The 24,929-nt window shown below is 36.7% G+C and overlaps 1 protein-coding gene across 2 annotated transcripts in view; it reads left to right on the plus strand.

Moving 5' to 3' along the window:
- The window catches only part of RERG (RAS like estrogen regulated growth inhibitor), a 107,342-nt gene extending 87,747 nt beyond the window's left edge, over positions 1-19,595 (plus strand). The window contains exons 3-5 of one of the 2 annotated variants that reach the window (XM_060165378.1): positions 7,598-7,654; positions 16,228-16,301; positions 17,850-19,595. In XM_060165378.1, the coding sequence (XP_060021361.1) occupies positions 7,598-7,654; positions 16,228-16,301; positions 17,850-18,257 (539 nt within the window). In that variant the 3' untranslated portion in view covers positions 18,258-19,595. Of the gene's footprint in view, positions 1-7,597; positions 7,655-15,613; positions 15,748-16,227; positions 16,302-17,849 lie in introns of those variants that run through there. The other variant, XM_060165379.1, reaches the window with a different exon arrangement.
- Positions 19,596-24,929: the final 5,334 nt, after the last annotated feature.

Here is a 24,929-nt window from a genome sequence, read left to right on the forward strand (position 1 = left end):
AGAGTATATACACTTGAATCCAACAGCTCATATAGTTATTAAATAGGTACTTAGTTCTACAAAATTAATGTATTCAGCAATAAACTATCTCCACAGGTCTAAGGTAGAATTCGCTCTATTTCTGTAAGTAAGCTCATTTTTATTTCCCTGACGCTTATGAAGACTGAAGGTTTGGAGTTAAACTTAGGGCTGATAGTAGTATGAGGTCTGGGGCTGTGGTTTCCTCTGGCCCGAGAGAAGGGGCCTGGAGGGTCCTGTAGGTTGATGAATCAGGTTTTCAATAGACATCTGAAGTAGGCATTGAACCTGAGAAGTGGTGCTATATATTCACTGGAAGTTCCGCTGTAAAGAAGATGTTTTCAGATAATAAAAGCACACTAGAGTACCAACCTGAGTACAGTAGTAATACGGGGGCCAAATAATTTATCCAGATTTTAATTGTTTCCTCATTGGTTTCTTCAAATATTTATTGAGCACATATCATGTATCAGGCAGTATGCCAGCCATGGGAGATAAAGGTGAACAAGGCTTAATCTCTGATCTCAGGTCACTCACAATTTGTAACACATAAGGTAGTATAAGTGAATAATTTACAAGGCAGCTGTGCACGTTTTATAATAGAGAAGAAACAAGTGACAATTTCACATCACATAGGGAGTGATTAACGGCTTGGGAAGGCCAGGGGAGACTTGAAAGAGGAGGTGATCCTTCACTGGTTACCACAAGTAGAAATGCTCTGGTGAATAGTAACATTATCTATGAGTCTATTGCTTTCTAAATACATCTTTTTCCCTTTCATTGATTTAGTTCCATTCTGGGTTACCTACTTAATATGCTGACTAGTTTTTAGCTTCTTTGGACTTTCCAGGGTGCAAAGTTAAAAAAGAAATCAGCCTGAAATTATTTATGGGACACTCAAAATGAGTAAGGATCTCTGCATTGTATTTAAAATAATAATTATTAACCTTGAAAGCAACCTTGAAGAAACATACAGCAAACCACGTTCCGATGAAGCCAAATGATACCATCAGGATGATTGCATTTTCTCCCTGTGTGTTAGTACACCATGCATTACAGAATGAAAGGAGTAGGGTCAGTGCCCCACACGAAGGCAAGAAAAGAAGCCCAGGAGTGTTCAGAAGCGTCTAGAAACTCACTTTTTTTCTAGAGACATTTCAAGCCTTTATTTTCACCAGGGTTTTGATCCCTTTTTTGGTCACAAAAGCAGTGTTAGGTGACTAAACAATATATTTTCTTCAAAATAGACCCTGTTTCTAAAGTACATACAACTTTCTCCCTGAAATTTTTCAAATTAAGAGTCTAGTAACAATAGAGGAGTATACCAATAAGACTTGTCAGCTTTCTAGTGGCAAATTCCTCATTTGTAATAAGAGGGGCTTCCACTAAATGAGAGAGGGTGACACACTGGTGTCAGACAAGTGGGCACATATTTCAGGAAGAAATGTAAATAATCTGAGCCTCAATTTCTTCCTTGAGGTACACACATACCTATAATATGTGTATCCATATACATAATCACATGCATATATTCCATGGTATGGGGCAATGAAGAGTAAACATATACATGTAAAGATACAGCACAGCACCTGATCTGATAGCACACACTCAATAAAGGAAGGTGGATAACAATACCGAAAAAACTGCACTATTTTTTTCTTACTGTTTTCCCATTATAATTTTTATGATATTGTTTAAATTGAGGCTGTGCTTAGTGAAGTGAGGAAACCATTCCAAGTGGTATTAAACTCTTTCCTCTTTCTCTTTTTCATGATTTTTCACATATTTTACTTATTGTGACATTTTCCCTATCACTCATGAAATTCAAACTGAAAGCAATTTAGTGTTGACTCTTGCCACCCATTTAAGCTTGGTAATGTATACCATTGTTTCACATTTTTTGCTGGCCAAGTAGTTACAGTGTAAGTAGTGTAATGAAGTAGAAACGGGAAGAAGAGGAAAAGAGAGACATTCTATCTTCTATGCATCATAATTTTGAGAAGTTTCACAAATGGGATACTGTGTAAGTTTATTATAATGTTTTTTCATGGTTTTTAAGCTTTAACATGTGTATTAAACATTGAGAAGTTTGGTTGTAAAAAAATAGGAAAAATAATTCAGATAACGGGCAGTAAATATACTTACAACCCAGAATGGACTCTGATTATGCTAGTATTATCCATATCTGCTTTCTTTTCCTATAACAAAAGTTTTTGTTTGTTTTTCACAGCATAATTAAAACTCTTCGTGAAATAATTGCTCTAAATTTAATAGACTCTTGTGGAAGGTCATTTAAAAGTATTTAAAAGTTACCTGGTCCTACAATTTAAAAATAAATATATTTTGTATGAAAGTCCTGCAGGTTACCGAATAAAAACCATATACATCACTTAATACATAGTCATAATAACTTTTCATTATGATATGAATGTAGGAGATAATGAGCACCATCTTAGCACAATATGAAGTTAATGGTTTTCACTGGGTGTGTTACCAGGATCAAAGGCAAGTTCAAAAGTTAGTCAAAATGGGCAGGTGAAAGTTAATGTTCCTTGAAGTACTCTCAATTGAAGCAGAAATTCTTTTCCTATCCTAAAAATTCTGACCTAACTATTTTAAACACTTTTCAGCTGGATTTTTTCCCAAGATAATCAACTGACCACGATTCTATAAGCACATGATAATTTTCCCATAATAAATGCTTATCGTTGTATGCTACTGAGTTTGGGGTTGTATTTGTTACATGGCAATGCTAACTGATACAGAAAGAAAGGAAAGGTTTCATAAAGGAGGTTATATTTGAACTAGATTTTGAAGGATGATTAGGATTTTATTAGTTAGATAAGGACTTTCAAGGCAGCAGTAACAATGTGATTAGAGGCATTAAGAGATGAATATGCGTGATGTTAATAAGGAGTACAATCAGTCTGGTGGGGTGATGTAAGGAGTGCTATGGGAAATGATTGAAATTCATGTTGCAGAGGTATATGAGGATCCAGGAGAAGCAAAAGAATCAACTATGAGCCACAAGGTGATATTGCTATCCATATATTATAGATGAAAAAGCCAGAGTTTGGAAAGGACAGGTAATTGGAAACTGCTTTAACTGAGAACACATTCAATATGCATCAGTAAAGAGATAAAAGTTCCTTTCAGACAAAAAGACTAGATTTTTAATAATAAGGATACATCTTTAAGAGACCTAGAGAAAAGACAATGATCACAAATATTTAGGAGGTCTCATATGCTTAAGTACCTTACAACACAGTTGTATTACACAGATTGTTAATCAAGTTGTTTCATGATTGTATAAGTGAAAAATAATGACATACATAATAGGATTTTTTTTAAGAATATGAGTCTAAAAAGTAACCTTTGAAAGTTCTGTCTGAATCTCTCTCGAATTTATCTCTTAAATTTTTTTAAAGTATAAGAATATCATGTGTGTTAGTTTTCATTTACCTTGAAAAGTTCATTTCTTTCTAAAAGTTGGTTTATTGCACAGATTACATCCAATCCATTTTCATTTAAAAATATCATTCTAGTCATTAAAGCTGGTACTTCAGATGTCTGCCTCATCGTGATAATGACATCAGCAATTATTTTGAAAAACTATCCCAACCTTGTTAACCTTTAGAAACAGTATGGCTATTTTAATATAGAAACTTTCCCATCTAACTCTTGCTTATAAACAGAATTTTATCCTATTTATTTATTATCTTGATGTCGCTTTTAATAATATTTCTTTCGATTAAGTTCTACTTAGTGAATTTTCCGTTTTGTTGGAAACTAGCTTACATTGATAATCATGACAGACAGGAAATAACCTAATCAACTACTATACCTATTATTGCTCATTCTGCTTTAGCCATACTGGCTTGCTTAATATTCCTTGAGCATATCAAGCACACATTCCTGCTGTAGGGCCTTTGCACTGGCTGTTCCCTCTTCCTGAAGCACTGTTCCCCCCACATATCTTCCCTCATCTCTTTCTTCTATCACCTTCTCATCAAGAATTACCCTGGTCACATCAAGAATTACCCTGGTCACCCAATCTTAAATAATAACTCTCACACCCTCATCTCCCAATGCTGAATCCCCCTTACCTTGCTCTTCCTATTTTATCTGATAGCACTTAATACCTCTAACAGACTATTGTAATTTATTTATTATTTTTATTTTTTATCTGTCTCCTCCTAGAAGAATATAAGCTTGGTAAGTTCAGAGATCTTTGTCTCAATTGTTTATTGGATTATTGCAAACACCTAAAACAGAACCTGGCACAGAGAAGTCACTCGAAAAATACTTATTCAATGAGATGAGGTCAGCGAGCGTTTGGGGAAAGATGTGAGAGTTCGTTCAAGTTTTAACAGAATCATTGGCTGCTGTGTGGAGAGTCGTGTAAGGGAGTACTGGGGGGTGCAGTTAAAATAGGGACACCACTGAGAAAGCAATTGTATTATCGTTAAGAGGTAAAACCATGTGATGAGAGTAGTCGTGGTGGAGGAGGTGAGACTTGATAAGATATATCCCATATGAAAATTATATTTCGTAATAAAATTATAATAAAACTAGGGATGAAATAATACTGGTGAAGTTTTGTAATTGCATCAATAAATGGTGAATGTCACTTACGCACCTCAGACAATTTAAATAACAATAAAGCCTTTAGCAGATATCATTTCCAAAGATGTAAAATTATTTTCATTCTTTTGACTAATAATTGTACATTATGATATTATTGAAAACTTAATAATATATAAAATGCATTTGTCTTTTCCATGAATAATCTGTGAGAGATGAAAACATGTTTTCAAAAAATGAATATATGACATGTCCATTTTTCAAAATGGCTTTTGATGATTTTTACTGCATTTGAAGTAGATTGAATTTTTTTTAAATGTAGGATTCTTTTGTTAAAATAACCATGACATAAAGATGTAGATCCCTTTAAAAATGTGTAGATTGATTTCATTGATTGAGCCGAGCAGCACTGCCCATTGCAAGGTGACAATCTGAAACTGAGCCCAAAACCCAGAAGTCAGCAGGAACGACGTTATCAACAACAAAATGATAACTCAAAGGTGCACAAGAATCATTTTTATATTCTTGGAACAAATTGTTTAAAACCAAACCCCAGAACTAATTTACTCCAATATTAGGCAAAATTCTAACAAGCTTGTTAATACGGCTTATCCATCTTTGGAATAATAAAAGTAACAAAGTACATTTATAGATAGGTTATTAGAGGTAGTCTCGGAAACCGTGGCAAAAAGATAAAGCCATGGGGCTTTCCTGGTGGCGCAGTGGTTGAGAGTCCGCCCGCCGATGCAGGGGATGAGGGTTCGTGCCCCAGTCCGGGAAGATCCCACATGCCGCGGAGCAGCTGGGCCTGTGAGCCATGGCCGCTGAGCCTGCGCGTCTGGAGCCTGTGCTCCGCAACGGGAGAGGTCACAACAGTGACAGGCCCGCGTACCGCAAAAAAAAAAAAAAAGAGAGAAAGCCATGGTATTTCAGGGAGGAAAATATTATATATGCGTGTATATGAAAAATTATATTTATATAACCAAAAATTAAAAATACGCAAAAGCCCTAGCACTTTAGAATTGTTTTGCCTCAATGACTCTACAGCTTCTAAAAGTATCGCCACATAACTACACAGGGCACTAATCAAGATTCTTAACTAAGATCCAGACATTTAAGAGTGATTTAGTTCTACTTGGTATACTTGGTTTTGAAAGGCAATGGCCTGTCTAAAACATTTTATAAAGATTTCTTTGAGAAATGATTAAATTTAAATGGTCTGGGAACTGGGGTACTTCAAACTTCAGTTATGTAAAAAATTTTGTTAATTTTAATAGCTCATGGCTTGAAGATGCCAGATAAATGAATTTTTCTAGGTCACAACCTTTTGAGTTAAAACTCCATGTTCTGACAAAATGTGAAACTCTTTGAATACTGTAAGCAGTTATGTTGACTAACACTGACAATTGAAAAACAGAAGAATATCTGTCTAGGGCTTACAGTTTCTTACATGAAAAAAAAAAAAGACAGTCTCAAGAGAGTGGACAGTGACAGACTCTGCAAGTTGAAGATCAAACCACACGTACACTCACTGTGGGAAGTATTATAGGGTCAGTGGCCTTGCTACTTTAGGCACTGCAAATATTTTGGCTCAAATTCGGCCTCACACTCTGTAATTAGAAAGAACATTGCTGCTTTCAGTCTCCAGCCAAGGCACGTTTACTTGTAGTCTGTTTTATGAGGTTTTCATTGCAATTTGCACTGGGATCTCTCATATAAACCACTGCGGTAGGAGGGTATATACCCTGTTGATCTTAACAGAGGCAACAGACAAAGGAGAGACTGACAGTGACTTTCAACTCAATAGTCTTGTTTCTCCAAGGATTATCTTTATAGACTACTACATAAAGGACATTTCAGTAAAACTACCATAATAGACATTTTTAAATGATAAAATACAGTAGACATTGATTCTTTAGTTAAGGTCAGTGGGATCCCAGAAAGACCATCAAGGGTATTCAAAGGGCTGGTGAGCCTGCTGAAATTATATACTAGACTGTGTGTATATACATTTTTCCAGGGAAAGGGTCCAAAGCTTACATTCTATTTTTAAACTGTCTGTGATACTCTCCTCCAAAAAAAGATTTTTTTAAGATTAAAAACCATTGTTTTCAACTATAATACAAGAATAAGAAAATGTTCAGCATGTGTCCCATCGGTTTTTTAAGGACAATAGAATCCACCTCTCTCAAGCATCGCTCTTTTTCTGACTCACCTTCTAGTTAAATATTAGCCAGATGGCCTTGGCCTTAAATTCAGTTTAGACAATGGAGAAATTACAGGCTTCGGAAACAGCCTCTTGAATTCACATCCTGACTCAGCCACTAACTAGCTAGGTGAGCTTAGTTAAATGAGTTAACCTCTCAGAGCCTCAGTTTCCTTATCTGAAAAATGGGGTCAATCCTAGCACCTGCCTCTCAGGGGTGAAGCGCTGGTCGAGGAGATCATGCAACTGAAGTGAACAGCATAGTTCCAGATCCTGACAGTAAGTACTTCATTGGCCTTACTTTTGAGAAGCTTTAGTGATTCACTAATAAAATCTGTAATTTTGAGTATTTTTTATAATACAAATATCTTTTCATTACAGTAAAAATTATCACATTTTAACTGGTCTTTATCGATCATTATCAGTATTCAAACTTTAGACATCCATATTGTAATGCTTTATGGCTACATTCATTGTTTTGCTAAAAACTGTATATGTGCGCATTTTCACATTGTGATGTTTTTAACTCTGTGACTAAAGGAACAAATCTAAGATGTTCATTAATGCACAACAAACCATTAAAACATGACACCAATTTTTAGGCCACAATATGAAATTTTAAAAATATCTGAATAAACATAAATCGATATATCGGGTTTGTATTGGGTTTATAGGCCCAGGAAACATAAAACACATATAGTTGTATGGGCTATTTCTCTTTCCTGATGAGGGTAGGAACTATAAGAAAATTAACAAATTTGATTGAAATGTTGTTCTTTTTTTCCACAGCTCTTGTAGTGAGATTTCTGACCAAACGGTTCATCTGGGAATATGATCCCACCCTCGGTAGGTCAAATTTTGTTTCATCCTTCTCTCTGATCAAAGTTTTGACCCAAAAGAGAGAATGACATTTTCTGTTGCAACATTTTTAAGCATCTTGCAGCTATTTGGGAAGTGCTGTATCAAATCACGCGAAGAAGCCCTGTAAGAAGATGGATGTGCGTTGCATGCCATCTGTGCTTAGAACCCTGTGGAATTTTAATGCATAGAATGAAATCAGGTCAAACCAGAAACAAGGAGGAAATGGGTACAACTTGATGCTCTTCCATCAGTAAACGTAGCATCATTCTAGTGGGAGAAAGAGGATGCAGCGGTCGTGGCTAATTGGGTGTGGGAGAGAATGGCATGGGGAGGAGAGGATAACAGTAATATAAAACTTGTGAATGCTCATTTTGGGAAAATATATAAATAAACTATGTTCCTCCCCCTCCTCTCTCCAATGAATCTGATTTAAGCCTATTTAAAAAATAAAAAAGCAGCAAAAATTGATATCTCTGGATCTTGAAAGTAGCAGTAGTGTTCATGGATGAGGTATTCATCACATGTATTTTTCATAGTCCAAAGCAGAGTACTTATTCGTAATCTATTTAGTTCTCATCTTCAAAATAACACTGAAAATCCATGGGTTCCAAATAAGCTACAATTTGACTCTGAATTAAGCCTTTGAGTTTTTGTTTGGTATGCTTCGGGACCTCAGCTGGTTTTGTAAAGGTCAATGTCTTTGAAATGCATATGAAGAGAGAGAGGCATACATCATTTCATTACCAGGCACAGTGTCCCAGACCGAGCTGGCCTTCCTCAGAATGATGAAGTGGGGCAAGGTGATTCCTGGTTTGTTTTTTGTTTTCGTGCTTATCACTACAAGGTTACACACATTCGGTTTAAAAGGGGGCTTTCTTTCCCCTTGTGCCTCCTTTCATTGCTTTCACTCATTCATCTGACAAGTATGTATTAAATGCCTCCTATGATGATTCTAGGTGCTGAGGATAAATCAACAGGCAGACGGAGAAAACATGGGCTTTGGTTGAACTTACAGTCTAATGAAGAGAGAAGAGTCAAAAAACAAATATATACATGTCAAATAGTGATAAGCATTACAAAGGGAAACTGAACAGGGAAGGGAATAGACAGTGATCTTATATTTTATCTAATCTTTAACTTTTTAATCTATAGAATTTATTTTACTGAGAAGTAATAGGTGAAGACCCAACATCTTTTCCAAATAGTTGACCGTCTTCCTATTATTTATTGAACCATCCCCACCTTTCCCCACTGCTTCCAATGCTGCCTTTTTTTCATACATGGGATCATGCATGTGAGGTTGCAGTTCTAGATTTGCTTTTCACATCCAATGCCAGTACCACACTGTTTTGATAATTGTATGTTCCTGAGAACATGTTGAAACCCAGTAGAGAAAGCCTTCCTTCTTTACTTTTTTACAGAATTATCTTGGCTACTATCTCTAGTTTATTCTTCCAGGTCAATTTTTAAAACTCTATCATAACATGACATAATTTTTATTGGAATTGCATTAAAACTATAAATTACTTTGAGAAGATTCACAGCTTTAAGATATTTAATCTTTTAATCTAAGAGAACAGCATGTCTCTACATTCATTAATCATCTCTGTTTCTGCTTTTAAATAAAGTGTTTTTCAACATCAATAATTTTTGACATGTTTTAATATAGCCACAATCTAATCTTAAGATGATATATGTGGATCTAAAAACGCACTTGGTTTGAAAAAATCATTCATTATCTATTGTTTGCCCCACCTAAGTAAATGCTTACTCTCCTCTTATATTTTTTTTACTTATCTAAGTTTTATAAAGATTATAGTCCCTGAGAATCTTGATAATTTATGGGAGTTTAATAGAAAAATACTAATTTTATTTAGCTGTACCAGTACATCTCAATGAAAGATGAAGCTTCTAAAAAATGATCTCATAAAATTTCTGAGCTCTCTCTGAATACGTTCTAGTAACTAATGCTCCTTTTTAATTAGTCTTGGGTGAACCATTTTCCCTTTGGTTTTATTCCTTCTGAAAAACGACAGCTATTAATAGAAATCTCCTGCATCAGTTATCTGTAGCTCGGGCTTCCTTCACTAAGAATAATGAAATTTGGGCTTCCCTGGTGGCGCAGTGGTTGAGTCCGCCTGCTGATGCAGGGGACACGGGTTCGCGCCCCGGTCCGGGAGGATCCCACATGCCACAGAGCGGCTGGGCCCGTGAGCCATGGCCGCTGAGCCTGCGCTTCCGGAGCCTGTGCTCCTCAACGGGTGAGGCCACAACAGTGAGAGGCCCGCGTAGCGCAAAAAAAAAAAAGAAGAATGAAATTTTATTGAGTGACCTTGTACCGTGCTGCTCCAAAAGGATTGCAGTTGCTAGGCAACAAGAGTGCTCATCTGACTTCAGGAGTATCAGATAGATGACTCACTCCCAGGTGAGGCTTTTATTCAGTCACCCTGGAAACTGGATGTGTGTGTGTGTGTGTGTGTGTGTGTGTGTGTGTACACTCATGTACTAGAAGTCACTAATGTTCTAGCCTACAGGAGTTTCCAATCCATCTGATTCAAGATGAATCAAGCATTTCCTGTATGTAACTCCATACTATTATTATAGAGTTTCAAAACCACCACCCAAAGGGAAAGCTACCTAGAAAGTAAAACGGCATATTTGCAAAGGACAGTTTTGAATTCTGAATGCACAGCCTTCCTCCAAAACATGGGCCTTTTTTCAACCTGTAACAGAATTATTGCTCCATGAGACGCTGAAGACGATGAACACCACTCAACATGTTAACAACACAGGAATATCTATTGCTCTGAGCTAATTCTATAAAGAAAATGCTTGCTACAGATAATTCTTGCTTCAGATAATTCTATAAAGAAAACAGCAAGTGATTCCCAAAATTTAGATATTTTTTTTTAAGGAGAGGAACTATCACAGGAATTCCAGTTAGGGACGGAGGCTGAGGAAAAATTAAACATTCGGGTGGCACATACATTTCATAAAAGAAGGAAATATTATTAGCCTCCAAGTGTTTTGAAGGATATAATCTAAGAAAAAATTCAATCCCTTACATTGGACAATTTTAGTTTTCCTTAAATTTTTCTCATTTCACCACAGACCAGTGAAATCTTTGTCAGAGGCCAGAGCTGGTCTGTGAATTGCATTCGAAAACCACCACTGGAGCCTACAGGATTTGGGACTTGGACCACCTAGCCAGGAAAAACCCCTGATGGATGGAGGTAGCAGCAGTGTTCTGGGTGCAGCACAGCTGCTGTGTTCTGATTAGATTCCAAAAAAAGAACTGAATCTCTACCTCTGAGAGTCATATTACCTTCAGAAAATGCTGATCATGGTAGAGAACACGGACAAAGGCTTAGATCGTGTACAGTTGTGTGTGTACGTGTACTTACGCTTGTTGGGGGCAGTTGGAGAGAGAGAGAGACTGCTACTACCTAGGAGGCACCCTACTCTGTGTTTGAATGGATTATGGTGTCTACTTGGTTAGTAAAGGCTCAGACAAGAGTGAGGGTAGGAAGTGGGAGACATATTGGACACACTGACACTTTGATTTTGAGATTGGCTCTTCCTGCCTGCGTTACAATTCCCTCTGCTTGGAAAGGCTCATTCTAAGAGAGAGACACACCTGGAACAAATGCTCTCAACTGGATACTAAAGCAGAGGTGCTCAGACAACTCACAGAACTATTTAATATTGGCACAGCAAGGAACTTTGAGATCGTCATTTGGCAAATAAGGAAGCAAGTCCAAAGAAATAAATTTATCCAAGATTACGTGGCTAGTTTGTGGTTAGACCAGCAATAGAACTCCAGTTAGTACAAATCCCACTATAGCATAAATAAACATTACTGTCATTGTTACTGTACTAGCCAAATGTCCATATTAATATGTTGAAATTTGCAGAAGAGCTAAATCAGTGAAAGGATTAATCACACAAAACATCCCTTTGAGCATCAGCTTCTTTTAGTATACAAAATATACTTCTGTTTATAAAATGGTAATGAATATAGGTTATAAATCATGTATCTCTCATATACAGTGAACTTCAGATATATGTTTAATATATATATATATTTAATATGCCTAATTCCATCTTGAAACTAATATTGACCTTACAGTATACAATATTTGGTTCACTTCAAAGTATCTCTTAAACAATCATTCTCCCTAACATTCAAGAAAAAAGACTAAAAATTATCATTCTCTGTTAGTATGAAAAAAAGAAAAGTGTTTCCACCCTCCAAACACATACACATTTATTCTCATGTTTTAGAATGAATAGTAGAATTTCACTCCAAAGTACTTAGTACATCTTTTAGAATTATCTTCGGATAATTCTAGCACACGATGTACAAGGTTTTGCCTCTGTAAGCAATATTTCCACTGTTTTACATGTAGACATGGGTTCCTAATGAGAGAGAGAAGGGGCTTAAAGAAAAAAATGCTTCAAATGGCATGAAACCAGTGTTCAGCTTAGATGAAATCACTGCTGCCACCCGCTGCTCTGTCTGTGGCGAACATTCCCTCATTTCCTGCCTTTCAACGTTTCTGTTTCGGTTAACAAACCGCCAAAGAATCGCACAACTTCATACCATTTTCATTATATTTTATTCCCCCCCTACTGTGACCTTCTGTGGTTGAAATACATATCCTATTTATCATGGGGGCAACTGAGAAAAATGTCCCTGTCAGACAACTTTTGGTGCAAAGAGATGGGCTAGAGCCCAGAACTCTTGTTTTCCAGGCTCCAGGGCTGATGCCAGTCCTTTGAAAGGGAAGGCAGTGCAAAGGTCACTGCAGAGCAGTGGAGAGAGAAACAAAAAGGGCATGGATCCTAGCTGTGTGCTGCCCTCTGGCCTCTCCTCTTCAGGCTGGAGCACTGAAGATGAAAAGGAAATAACTGAGAGAAAACTTCTAGATGAGTAGCTACTGTAAATGGTATTTTAGAGCATTCAATTAGACAAAACAATAATCTCCCATTTAACATAGAAGAGTAGGGGGATGGAGTGATCTAGAATTGAGAATCATTGTACATACCACATAGGGATTACGTATTATAGGAAAATGACAGTAACGTAAAATACACTTGTTAAAATCTATTGAACATAATCCCATTTTCATTTTTTAAAATGGAGGAATAGTGATTCACAATAGTATATTAGTTTCAGGTGTACGACATCGTGATTCAATTTTTTATAGATTACACACTATAGAAAGTTATTATAAACTATTGGCTATATTCCCTGAACTGTACATTTATTTACAATAGCCAAAATATAGAAGCACCCTAAATGTCCATGGCCAGGTTATCATTTATATGTGGAGTCTAAAAAAAACAAAACAAAACAAAACTTCATTTTAAAATTTTATTTTTCAGAAAATACATTCGCAATGGGCCATGCCTATGGCAATGATCATTATACACGGCTGATGGCAGGTCGAAGGCTAGCTTGGCTATAGCTTATGCTGCTTAGTTAAGTTTCCTTTCTGTGGCTTCTATTTTGAGTAGGAGACTTGATTTACAACAAAGTTACTTAAAACTGTGGTCAGAAAAGAACTGTAAAATAGTTGATGAGCTGAAGAAATGAAAGTCAGAAACATGAGACAGATAGAGAGGAAATGAAATAAAAACACTGGTTTACTGGCTATCCTGATGAGAAAGAAACTTCTAAGTTTTAGTTAGTTGCTTGGTTAGTGATTTGGGTACTTGAAGCGCAAATAATTGAGTTAATACTTCAGTTAATCATGCTGCTGTTTTCCTGGCACCATGTCATGTGTATGTGAAGCCTTTATATTATTTCACTTTATTTTTCCTGCATCCCCTCTTCTGACATTCATTGCCCTCCTCTTTCCCATAGGTACATAATTAATATGGTTGCTACATAGCACAGTGGTTCAAAGCCTAAACTCCTAAAGCCAATCTTCTGGGTTCCAGTCTCAACTGTACCTACCACTTAACTCCTGTGTCACCTTCAGCAACTTATTAAATGTTGTTGTGCCTCAGTTTCTTCACATAAAATGGATCTGATAGTAATACATACTGCATGAAATATTTGTAAGGAGTAAATGAGTTAACATAAGTAAAGCGTTTAGAACCATTCGTGTTCAAATGATAAGCAGTATGTGCTAGCTATTACATATTTTTTGAAAGAAGTATTTTTCTATATATGCATATACTTTAAGTTTATATACATTTTATCATGCTGTAGATCTACCTATAGAGGTAATCATGTGGTTTTTTTTCTTTAGTCCTTTAATGTGTTAATTGCACTAATAGTTATAAACACTTTGCATTACTGAAATAAACTCTACTAGTTTATGATGTACTTTTCTTATTACACTGTTGGATTCAACTGGGTAATATTTTATTTAGAATTTTTGAATCTATGTTTAAGAATAAAATTAGGTTACAATTTTTTCTCTTTTCTCTTCATATTACTTTTGCAATACTTGTTGGAGTTTGTGTAATGGGTAGCTATTCTTTTTTTTTGTTTTTCTAGAACAGCTTCTTTAATGTTTAATAGCAATCTCCTATAAAGCCAATTGAGTGTAGTTATTTCATTATGACAAAGAGAAATCTACAATCAGCATTTAAATTTCCTTACCCACTATTGATCTACTTGTGTTCTATTTCTCATTGCAACAATCTGCGTATTTTTTTCTCTCACAAAATTTATCAAGTGTTTGAAATTTGTTTGGTATACAGTTCATAATATTATTTTATTTTTATTACTATTTCACCGGAATGTGTAACTATTTCCCCTTTTTATGCTAAATTGTTTGATCGCACCTTCTCTCTTAATTTATTAGTCAGTATTGCCAGATTTTTACCTTTCCTCCGCCCACCTTTTTTTTTTTTTAATTTTTCAAGCACCGTGCTTTGGTTTTGTCAACCTTATCTAATGTTTTCTCTTTTACTTCTTTCCTCATATCTTCTTGGATTTATTCTGTTTTCCTCTTCTAACAGTTGAGTTGAATAATTTGCTCACTTTTTTCAGTTCTTCTTTTTTGTCATGTCATCATTTGGAGTAAGACAAGTACATTAGCTCACTCAAACCTGCCTCTGGTCTCTTCCCCCGCCTCCAACCTGATATATTGTTGTTATCTAGAACTGTAATTCTGGATTGCTTTTGTTGTAGTTTCATTGCTTTGCTTGACTCCATTAGGATCCTGAATTCAGTTTTGCTGATGAGAAGCCCAGGGTCAATCTGAATCACATGCTTTTGTAGGTGATGTGCTTTTTTCCTTTAGACCCTTTAAAATTTTCCTCTTTGTCATTGATATCCTTACATTTTGTTGTAACAGGTTGAGACATGGGACTTTTTCCCTTGTGTGTCCTGTTAGTTCTTTTTTAAAACTTATTTTATTGAAGTATAGTTGGTTTACAATATTGTGTTAATTTCTGCTGTCCAGTGAAGTGATTCAGTTATACATATACACATGCTTTTTCATATTCTTTTCCATTATGGTTTATCACAGGATATTGAATATAGTTCCCTGTGCTATACAGTAGGACCTTGTTGTATATCCACTCTATACTGTCAGTCCTTTTGATATGAAGTTGTTCAATGCCTCTCATCCTGGGAAATTCTCAGTCACTACAACCTCAAATATTTTCCATTCTTCTATGGATTTTATTCTCTCTTTGAGGCTCATTTTATAGTAGAAAATAACATGTCTATTTCTATTATCCATATCTCTTATATTTTACTTTCACATTTGCCTTCTTATCATTTACTAGTGCTTTCAGGGAGAGTTCTTCAACCTGAACTTCATCAACTTAATCATTTATTGAGTGCTTTATGACAATTGTTCTAGTTTTCATATAGAGCAGCACCATTTTAACTTCTGGTTTCCATTTCACGTTCAGGGGCACACGCAGCCACCTGGTGCCATTGGCCCTGCTAACTTCTCCTGACTCCAGCAGAGCTTGGGGACTACTCTGATATCATCTTACCAGTCTCCGGCTGGTATTGAACTGCTGCCATTTTTCTACCTTGAAGAGGCAACATGAACTCTGCTTTGTTCCCTCTCCCCTCCATGCTGCCCAGCCCTCCTCCATGTTGGGTAACTGTTCCTCACCAACCCCCAGTCACTGGGGTCCAACCACCTTCTACTGCCCCAAGGGTCCCTCATAGCTTTACACAGTCATTTTTTACATGGATAGCCATCCACTTCCCTCTAATGTTTATTACATTCCTAGGGTTGAGGTCTAGAGAGAAATGAACAGCTTCTGTCTATATGCCATCTTGTCTGGAACAGGAATTAACATGATTCCAGAAACTGGAGTTTTAGGAGTATGAAGGTAGAATGCACTTGTGGGAATCACGTTCTCATTTTAGGATGTAGAGGCCTCATTCTAGAAGGAAGAGAGCATCAGGAAGCTGGCCTCATAGGAGAATAAAATAAGAGGCAAAGACTTCCTGGGATGCACATTCCCTTATGCTATAAAAACAGACATACTCCTGTGAATAATTGGTAATTCTAAGCATCAAATTAAATCATGCACTTATTTACCTTTTCCCCTTCTTTTTCACCTTTCCTCAGAATCAACCTACCGACACCAAGCAACCATTGATGATGAAGTTGTCACCATGGAGATACTAGATACTGCTGGCCAGGTGAATGAGGAATAAGCTAAAGTATTTTCTGGATCAAATAAAAATGAGATGTGCATAATATGAACAAAATTAAGATACTTTCCTATAACTAACTAATGATGCCTAAAGACTTTTTAAATTTAATTATCTAGTTATTTTAAATACAATATTAACTTATTTGCAACAGTATTAACTTATTTGCAAATGCATCCTTATGTAAATTACCCAGTATTCCAAAGGGGTTTTGAAAATATCATAACATTCACATAATATCATCTAGAATAGAATTGCCCACCTATATTTTGGGGAGTTGGAGAGATCTCCCAAAACTCCCATTGGAATGCTGTGATAAAGTTAAACATATCATTACTGGAGAAGTTCTCAGAGCCTTAATATGCTTATGTATAAGGTGAATCTTTAAGAAATTTACTATATATTATATTCTAAACTTATATGACCTTAGAGTCTTTTTTTGGAATACTTCATTTTAAGAATCCCTTCTGTAATATTCTTTTCAGACCTCACCACATCCGATTGAAAATTTGAGCCACACCATTGAACAATAGTAACTTATTTTAAAATGAAACTAATATAAATTTGTTTTGTAGCCAGTCGTTCTGAAATTATAAAGAAGTTCATAGGTAGGTTTGGTTCCCAAGATTAGGCATGACCACTAAGAATGAGACTTAGGCAGCTAAAGGATTTCATGGTTCTTTTCAGTTACTTGGGATCCCAAGAAGACTTGAATTAAAGTATTTAATCCAAGAAATATACTTGCAGCTAATTATACAGTTTTCCTTCTCATCACTACCTGCTCCCTATATATGCTCTCACCTTCCAGCACTGATTCTAAAGAGAGGCAGCAGGGAAATACCTGCCTGCAGAAATCATTTGAGCCTATAAAGGCAACGCATTTTCAAATCACACATGCTGCCTTCTTAGGAAGCAGGGATCACCCACTTTGAGAATCACTGCAAATGAGGTTCTGTCATTATTGGGACTGCATAATATCTGGAGGGTGTTGAGATAGAAAAAGAAGCCAAAATCCCCAGGCTTTGAGTTTGACTCTCTATACAAGTTTTCACTGTTTTTCTGTCCTGGGGGCTAATTGTCTCTAATCTGAAGAGAGAAAAAAATTTAAAAAAAAAAAATCAAAACCACTTCACTATGCCGTGCCTCTAATTCTGATCTCAAAGGATGGGATTAGGTCTACTTGTCTGTTACCTATGGGCCAATTCTTTATTTGTGATGAAAAGTCTCAGAGGCAATATGCTCAACTAAGAGTATAATTTCTTTATAGTTCTTGGGATTACACACTTAATGATGTGGCAAGAAAAAATCAGAAGCCGAAAGTTAGGTTCTATGCAGTTAGAAAATGTTTAGTTCCCTAAGTAATGCTTCTACTCCAAACTGATTGAGAAGGTCAGCTTGTTCAGGCAGACTACCAAAAAATTTTAATGACACTGAACATAAGGAATAGTCATTAAGGGATCACCGTTAGCATCTGCAGCATCTATACATGGCAATTACTGCCAGGTCTCCCGACTGCCGTATTTTCCTTGCCAACAGGAAGACACCATTCAGAGGGAAGGACACATGCGATGGGGGGAAGGCTTTGTGCTGGTCTATGACGTTACTGACCGAGGAAGTTTTGAGGAAGTGCTGCCACTTAAGAACATCCTGGATGAGATCAAAAAGCCCAAGAATGTGACTCTCATCTTGGTTGGAAACAAAGCTGACTTGGACCACTCCAGACAGGTTAGTACAGAAGAAGGGGAGAAGCTGGCCACAGAATTGGCATGTGCTTTTTACGAGTGTTCTGCCTGTACCGGGGAAGGGAACATCACCGAGATATTCTACGAGCTGTGTAGAGAGGTACGTCGCCGGAGGATGGTCCAGGGCAAGACGAGGCGACGCAGCTCCACCACGCACGTCAAGCAAGCCATTAACAAGATGCTCACCAAAATCAGCAGTTAGGCAGCTCTGTTCCTGTGAAGGCCCTGCTCAGGTGGGTTGGGTAAATGGAAACACTTTCTTGCCCTTTTTCCCTTTTTCTCCCCTCAAATAAAAGAAAATACTCCATTCCTTGTTCTGACTCTGGGAAACATCTGGGCTTCCCACTGGTCCCAGCCTCCCATATGCTGGGAAGTTATAGAGTGTTTTAATGCAATTTCAGTGCTGACAATCTCTCTTTTGCCTGCTTGAATAAAATATGCTCTTTTGCAGTTTGAACATGTAATCACCAGATTCTGCAACGGCTGTGTTCATATTAAGCTATTTTTAGGCATCTTCACCTTGCTTCGATAGGTGGAAGTCTTTTCAGAGGCATTTTTAAATTCCATTCCCTGTCAAAGTCTACAAATGATCACCCTATAAGTCTAAGATAATAGAAAATACAGTGAAAACACAGGAAGAGTACCTAAGATGTTGGACCAGGGAATAGAGCCTTAGTTTCTATTTGAAGTGAGGATTTTTCTGAATTATCTTAAATCATCTAGTTTTTCTTTAACCCTTGTTTTGTTCTTAAATTCAAACATGCTCTCACAAAGTTTTCCATTGTCATAGAGAGTTTCATTTCAATTTGAGTTGGTTCTCTCCTTGATCTATTGATCATTGCATCCTAATTCTTCTTCTGTGGCTCCAACAAGATTTAATTATAACAAAGGCAGCAGGACCCCTCAATTCAAATCCTCCTGGACCATTTCTCACCAAGCCCAGGGCGATGTAAAGACGAAAGGAATCTTTTCACCAAGCCCTGACTTTATTGAATGCTAATTGCGGATTTGGAATTAGAGGTGTCTGGTTCATTTCTCTCTCTGCTTATCATCTTAGAAGAAAGACAACATTCAAAACAACAGGAAAATTAAGAATGAGGCTTAACTACCTCCGTTGGGGAGCCCAGGCTTTGTGGCAGGCACAGTAAGAAGAACCAGCCTCTGATTCATTAAGTTGGCTATGTGGCTTCTAATATTTCAGATAAATTAATTCACTTAGGAGAATTCAGAAAAGAATGAGTGATTAGAGTTCCCTATACCTGAATAAATGCGTATAAAACAGATTCTTATATTGAGAAAGCACAGTCTATAATTGGTAAAGCTTTATGATTCTTTTTTCCCTATTATGCCCCCACATATCAAGATTTGGGCACTTTATTTTAGAAGAAAATATATATCTTTTACATATGTGTGTATTTATAAATGCATAGATATATGTATAAAAATTTGTAAGAGTTGGAGGCTTTAATTCACCAATGCATTTGGACAACTCAGTGTAACTGACTATTTTACGTGAATATAATAAAAAGCATAACTTTCACATTCTGTCACCTTCAGGCAGTCTTTCTTGTGATAACATAAAAAGTTTGTAGTTTTAGGAGAGACTTCAAGAGATTGTTGGGTTGCAGAGCTGACGAATCAGTGAATGTGATATAGAAAAGAAGCACCTGAACAGCTCTGTTCTTGTGAAGGTCCCGTGGAGGTGGGTCAGGAAATTGGAACCACTTGAATATAATAATAGCTACATTTTTAGAGTCCTTAGGTGCTATTTTAGGCGCCTTATGTATTATCTCATCATATTCTCACAATACCCCTATGCAAGAGATAGTATTATGATCACAGTTGTAGGGATAAAGATTCTGAGCCACAAGGGAAAACAAGTTTGCACAGCTACTTAGTGGGCAGAGCCAGGATTTGAACCCAGAGAGAAAAAGTCAGACGGTAGAGCCCATACTATGATCCACTAGGGTATATTAGTAGGCTGAGATATGGCTCTTGTTCTTGAGCTGTGGGATGAAGATACAGGAAGGAGAAAATGTAGGGAAGACTTGTTTCATTTATGCTTTCATTCATTCACAAACAAATATTTACAGATAAACTGGGCATGTAACTTGACATGTTAGTCCATTTGATGGTTTCTGAGCTGAACCTTGAAGAATACAGTTGATCCTTGAACAATGGGGGGGATTGGGGTGCCGACTCTCCACGCAGTTGAAAATCTGTGTGGAATTTTTGACTCCCTCCAATACTTAATTACTAATAGCCTACCGATGACCAGAAGCCTTACCAATAAAATAAACAGTCGACTGACACATATTTTGTATGTTATATGTATTATATACCATATTCTTACATAAATTAAGCTAGAGAAAAGAAAGTGTTATTAAGAAAATCATAAGGAAGAGAAAATACTTTTACAACACTGTACTGTAGTTATCAATACCGTAAGTTTACATCATCGGTTTACAAGATGAATCATCTGTCAGTACCTATAGCCATATTGTCTTACATGATACAAAACACTGTAGATGTAATACATATTACTAACGCTAAATGTCAAAAATGGAAAGACCATGTGAAAAAGAAATTCATATTTATTTCATGCATTGATAACGAGGAAGCTGCAATAAGAATGCTTTATGGTAGCCTAGTGTAATCAAAATGATTGCTTCACGATAGCCTAGCCTATACACTAATGAATGAACGGCTATAATAGTATGGCATATGGTATTACAGTCATATTCATAATACAGTATTGGAAACATTTACATTTTTTAAAAAAACACTTACCCATGACGATAGGCTGACAGGTAATTTCTTCAATTAGGAGAGAGCAGTATACTGTACTGTAATGTAATTTTTTGAACACAATGTTATAAAATGGTAAGAAAACTAACACATTATTAATTTTATATTAAATATCACTCACCTTATGCCTATGTAAGGATAGCCTAGTATCTACATGTTTTATGCATTCATGACATACCTTTTTCTTAATTATTTCGATATTTCTAGGCTATGAGTTTTGTCGGCAGGTTTTTTCATATTATCACAAATCTCCAAAAATCTTTCCAGTATGTTTGTTGGAAAAAAAAAAATCCACATAGAAGTGCCCCATGCTGTTCAAATCTATGTTGTGCAAGGGCCAACTGTATGTACAAGTTATCCAGGAAAGAAAGATGGTGAAAATATCTAGGCAAAAAGAATAGCGTGGAACCAAAAGATGGAGACATGAAAGGTGATGGTAAGTATAGTAATTAAAAGAGTTTGGAGAGCCACGTGTATCATTCTTCAGGAAGAAAAGGGAAGGGATGCAGAGAGAAGGGATTAAGAGAAAGAAAAAGGATAAAGGATTTGGAAGTAAGAAAAAATATCAAAAATTCATAGATCTACAAGTTTAGGTAATTGCATCTTAAAGGACCAAGTAGGTAACTTGGCTGTAATTCATCTTCAGTCCATTTAGACAAGGGTAGGGAAAATGAGAGCAGAGTAAAATTGTTTTTAAAATGTCCTCTTCTAGAAACATAGTCTCTTTCATTCTGTTGTACTATACTTGGAGATGAAGCTCAGCTAGTGCCCATTAACAGCACGCTCCTAAGGAGGCCTAGTGTGATACCTGGATGCTACCTTAAGTCAAACACTAAGGAAGTGAAATTCACAGTCACCAACACCAGCATCTTCCTTAGACATATGCATACAAATCCAGACCTGTTAAAACATAGAACCACTGGCAAAAGTACCAAGTGGTAATTACAGAAGAACATGAGATTGCACAAATATAAATTAGTTATTCCTCTCATGCCTCAGGTTTATCCACAAATGAAGATTATAAACAAGTCGGTTTTTTTCACACAGTATTTTAATGATGGAAACGTGTGTTCTTGAACAATAATGATGAGTTGTTATCATCACACTACTACTACCAACGTTTGCTTTTTGGTAATTGCTTTTCTTTCAAGAGTCAAGACTTTTTTCTATATATTGTGTTTGTACTCATATGCCTCACAGCGCAGAAAGAAGAGACCCATTAGTCAGGACCTTTCTTTTAAATAATATATGTAATACGTACATATACAAAGATAAACACAACATCTTGCATTCTAAGTATGATACCAAACAAGCTTTCTTATTAAAACAGCCTATGCTCACTTTGAGGATAAGGAACTAGTCAGTTCACTTGGCCAGATTTAATCAGAGTAAAGTTGAATTCAGAGTAAAGTTGTCCTGAGCTAATAACTTATTGGGACAGTCTGAGAAAAAATAAAGACAAATATTTTTTTCTCCATAGGTTTGACATGCTACATTTAGCAAATTCTGTATTCCGACATATATGGGTCTATTTTGAGACTGTTTGTTCTGTTTCATTGGTCTGTTTGTTTGTTCATGCTCTAGAACCATGGTATTTTAAAACTTGAGCCTGGTAATATAATTACTCCTGTTATAACATGTTTGTTTTTTTTTGGTCAGAGAGCATTTGCTCTTTATTTTCATGTAAATTTTATGTTCACCCTGCATTACCATGTAGTAAGGGCGGTAAACTTGCTTCTTTGTGACTGGAATAATGATACTCCCAGGGGTGATCAAAATTAAGAATAAGTTTTTTGGTTTGGACATTACTGTACTCTGGGACTATATAACTGTTGGGTCTAAAAATAGAATCAGAAGGAAGATTTTCTGTTAGTGCTTAGAACCCAGTGTCTATTTTTTCCCAAGCCTTATTGAGATATAACGGACAAAACATCGTGCAAGTTTAAGGTGTACAACATGATATTTGATACATGTGTGTATTGCCAAATGATTACCACAATAAGGTTTGTTAACATGTTCATCACCTCACATAATTACCTTTTCTTTTCTGTGGTAAGACTACTTAAGGTTCACTGTCTTAGCAACTTTCAAATATATAAAACAAGCGGTGTCAGCACCCAACAATACAAAAATTGCAATGTCTGGCATCTAGTCAAAAATTACCATGAATGCTGGAAATAGGAAAATATGACCCATAAACAGGAGAAAAATCAACCAATAGAAACATACCAAGAAATGCTAGATGATAGCATAACAAACAAGGAACTTAAGACAGTTATTATAAATATGCTACATATGCCTAAGAAGGTAGAAAGAGACATGAACATTATGAGGACAGAAATGAAAGCTATAAACAAGGCCTAATTGTAACTTCTAGAGATGGAAAATACAATATCTGAAATAATAAAACACTGAGTAGGATTAACATCAGATGAGATCCTAAAAAAATATTACCAGTGAACTTAACGACATAGTACTTGAAACAATCCAAAATGAAGCAAAGAGAGGAAAAAAGACAATAATAAACAAAGAATAGGTGACATCTCAAACAAAATCAAGCAATCTAACATACGTATAATTATATTCCCAGAAATAAAGGAAAGGGATGGTGGGATAGAAGAAAGTATTTGAACAAATAACAGTGAAAACTTTCTCAAATTATAAGCTCACAGCTCCAAGAAACTCAGTAGACACCAAGTAAAAAAAGCAGAGGAAACACACCAAGGAACATCAAAATCAAATTCCTGAAAAATAATGAAAAAGAACATTTTAAAAGCAGCCAAGGGTAGGGGGTACTGGATGGAAACACATATGTACAGTGGAACAAAGGCTGATAAAATGTAATTATATTATTTGAAGGTAGGCAGTAATAAGTTGAATGAGTATATTATAAATCTTAGAATGACCATTAAAAACAAAAGCAAGAACAAAACCATAGAGAGATGTAGCTAATAGGTCAATAGTGTTTATAGAATGGAATCATAAGAAATACACAATTCAAAAGAAGGCAGAAAAAAGAGGATATAATGGAACAAATAACAGATGGGATAAACAGAAAATAAGAGCTAGATGGTAGCTTTAAATGTAATCATATTTTTAACTACATTAATTGTAACAAGTTGGAATAGACCACAGAGGGTCTCAAGGGAACATTTCTAGAATGACAGAACTAGCCTATATTATGATTGCTGTGGTAGTTATATGACTACATACATTTTCTAAAGCTCGTCAATTTGAACTTAAAATTAGCTTCTTTATTGTATGTGAATTATATCTCAAAAATGTTGAGCTGAAAAAGAAATATATCTTTCAGTTGGGAATTCAGCAAGGAGGGCACATCAAAGAAAGCCATCCTGAAAATTATTTAAAACAAATGTTCAGGGGAGACCAAGATGGCAGAGGACTAAGACGCAGAGATCACCTTCCTCCCCACAAACACATCAGAAATACATCTACACGTGGAACAACTCCTACAGAACACCTACTGAACGCTGGCAGAAGACCTCAGACCTCCCAAAAGGCAAGAAACTCCCCCACGTACTTGGATAGGGCAAAAGAAAAAAGAATAAACAGAGACAAAAGAATAGGGATGGTACCTGCACCAGCGGGAGGAAGCTGTGAAGGAGGAAAGGTTTGCACACACTAGAAGCCCCTTCGCGGGCGGAGACCTCGGGTGGCGGAGGGGGAAAGCTTCGGGGCCGCGGAGGAGAGCGCAGCAACAGGGGTGCGGAGGGCAAAGCGGAGAGATTCCCGCACAGAGGATCAGGGCCGACCGGCACTCACCAGCCCGAGAGGCTTGTCTGCTCACCCGCCGGGGCGGGCGGGGCTGCGAGCTGAGGCTCGGGCTTCGGTCGGAGCGCAGGGAGAGGACTAGCGGCATGAACACAGCCTGAAGGGGGTTAGTGCGCCACGGCTGGCCGGGAGGGAGTCCGGGGAAAAGTCTGGAGCTGCCGAAGAGGCAAGAGACTTTTTCTTACCTCTTTGTTTCCTGGTGCACGAGAGCGGATTAAGAGCGCTGCTTAAAGGAGCTCCAGAGACGGGCGCGAGCCGCGGCTAAAAGCGCGGA

Source organism: Lagenorhynchus albirostris, chromosome 11 (assembly GCF_949774975.1).
Source record: "Lagenorhynchus albirostris chromosome 11, mLagAlb1.1, whole genome shotgun sequence".
Classification (NCBI taxonomy): Eukaryota; Metazoa; Chordata; class Mammalia; order Artiodactyla; family Delphinidae; genus Lagenorhynchus; species Lagenorhynchus albirostris.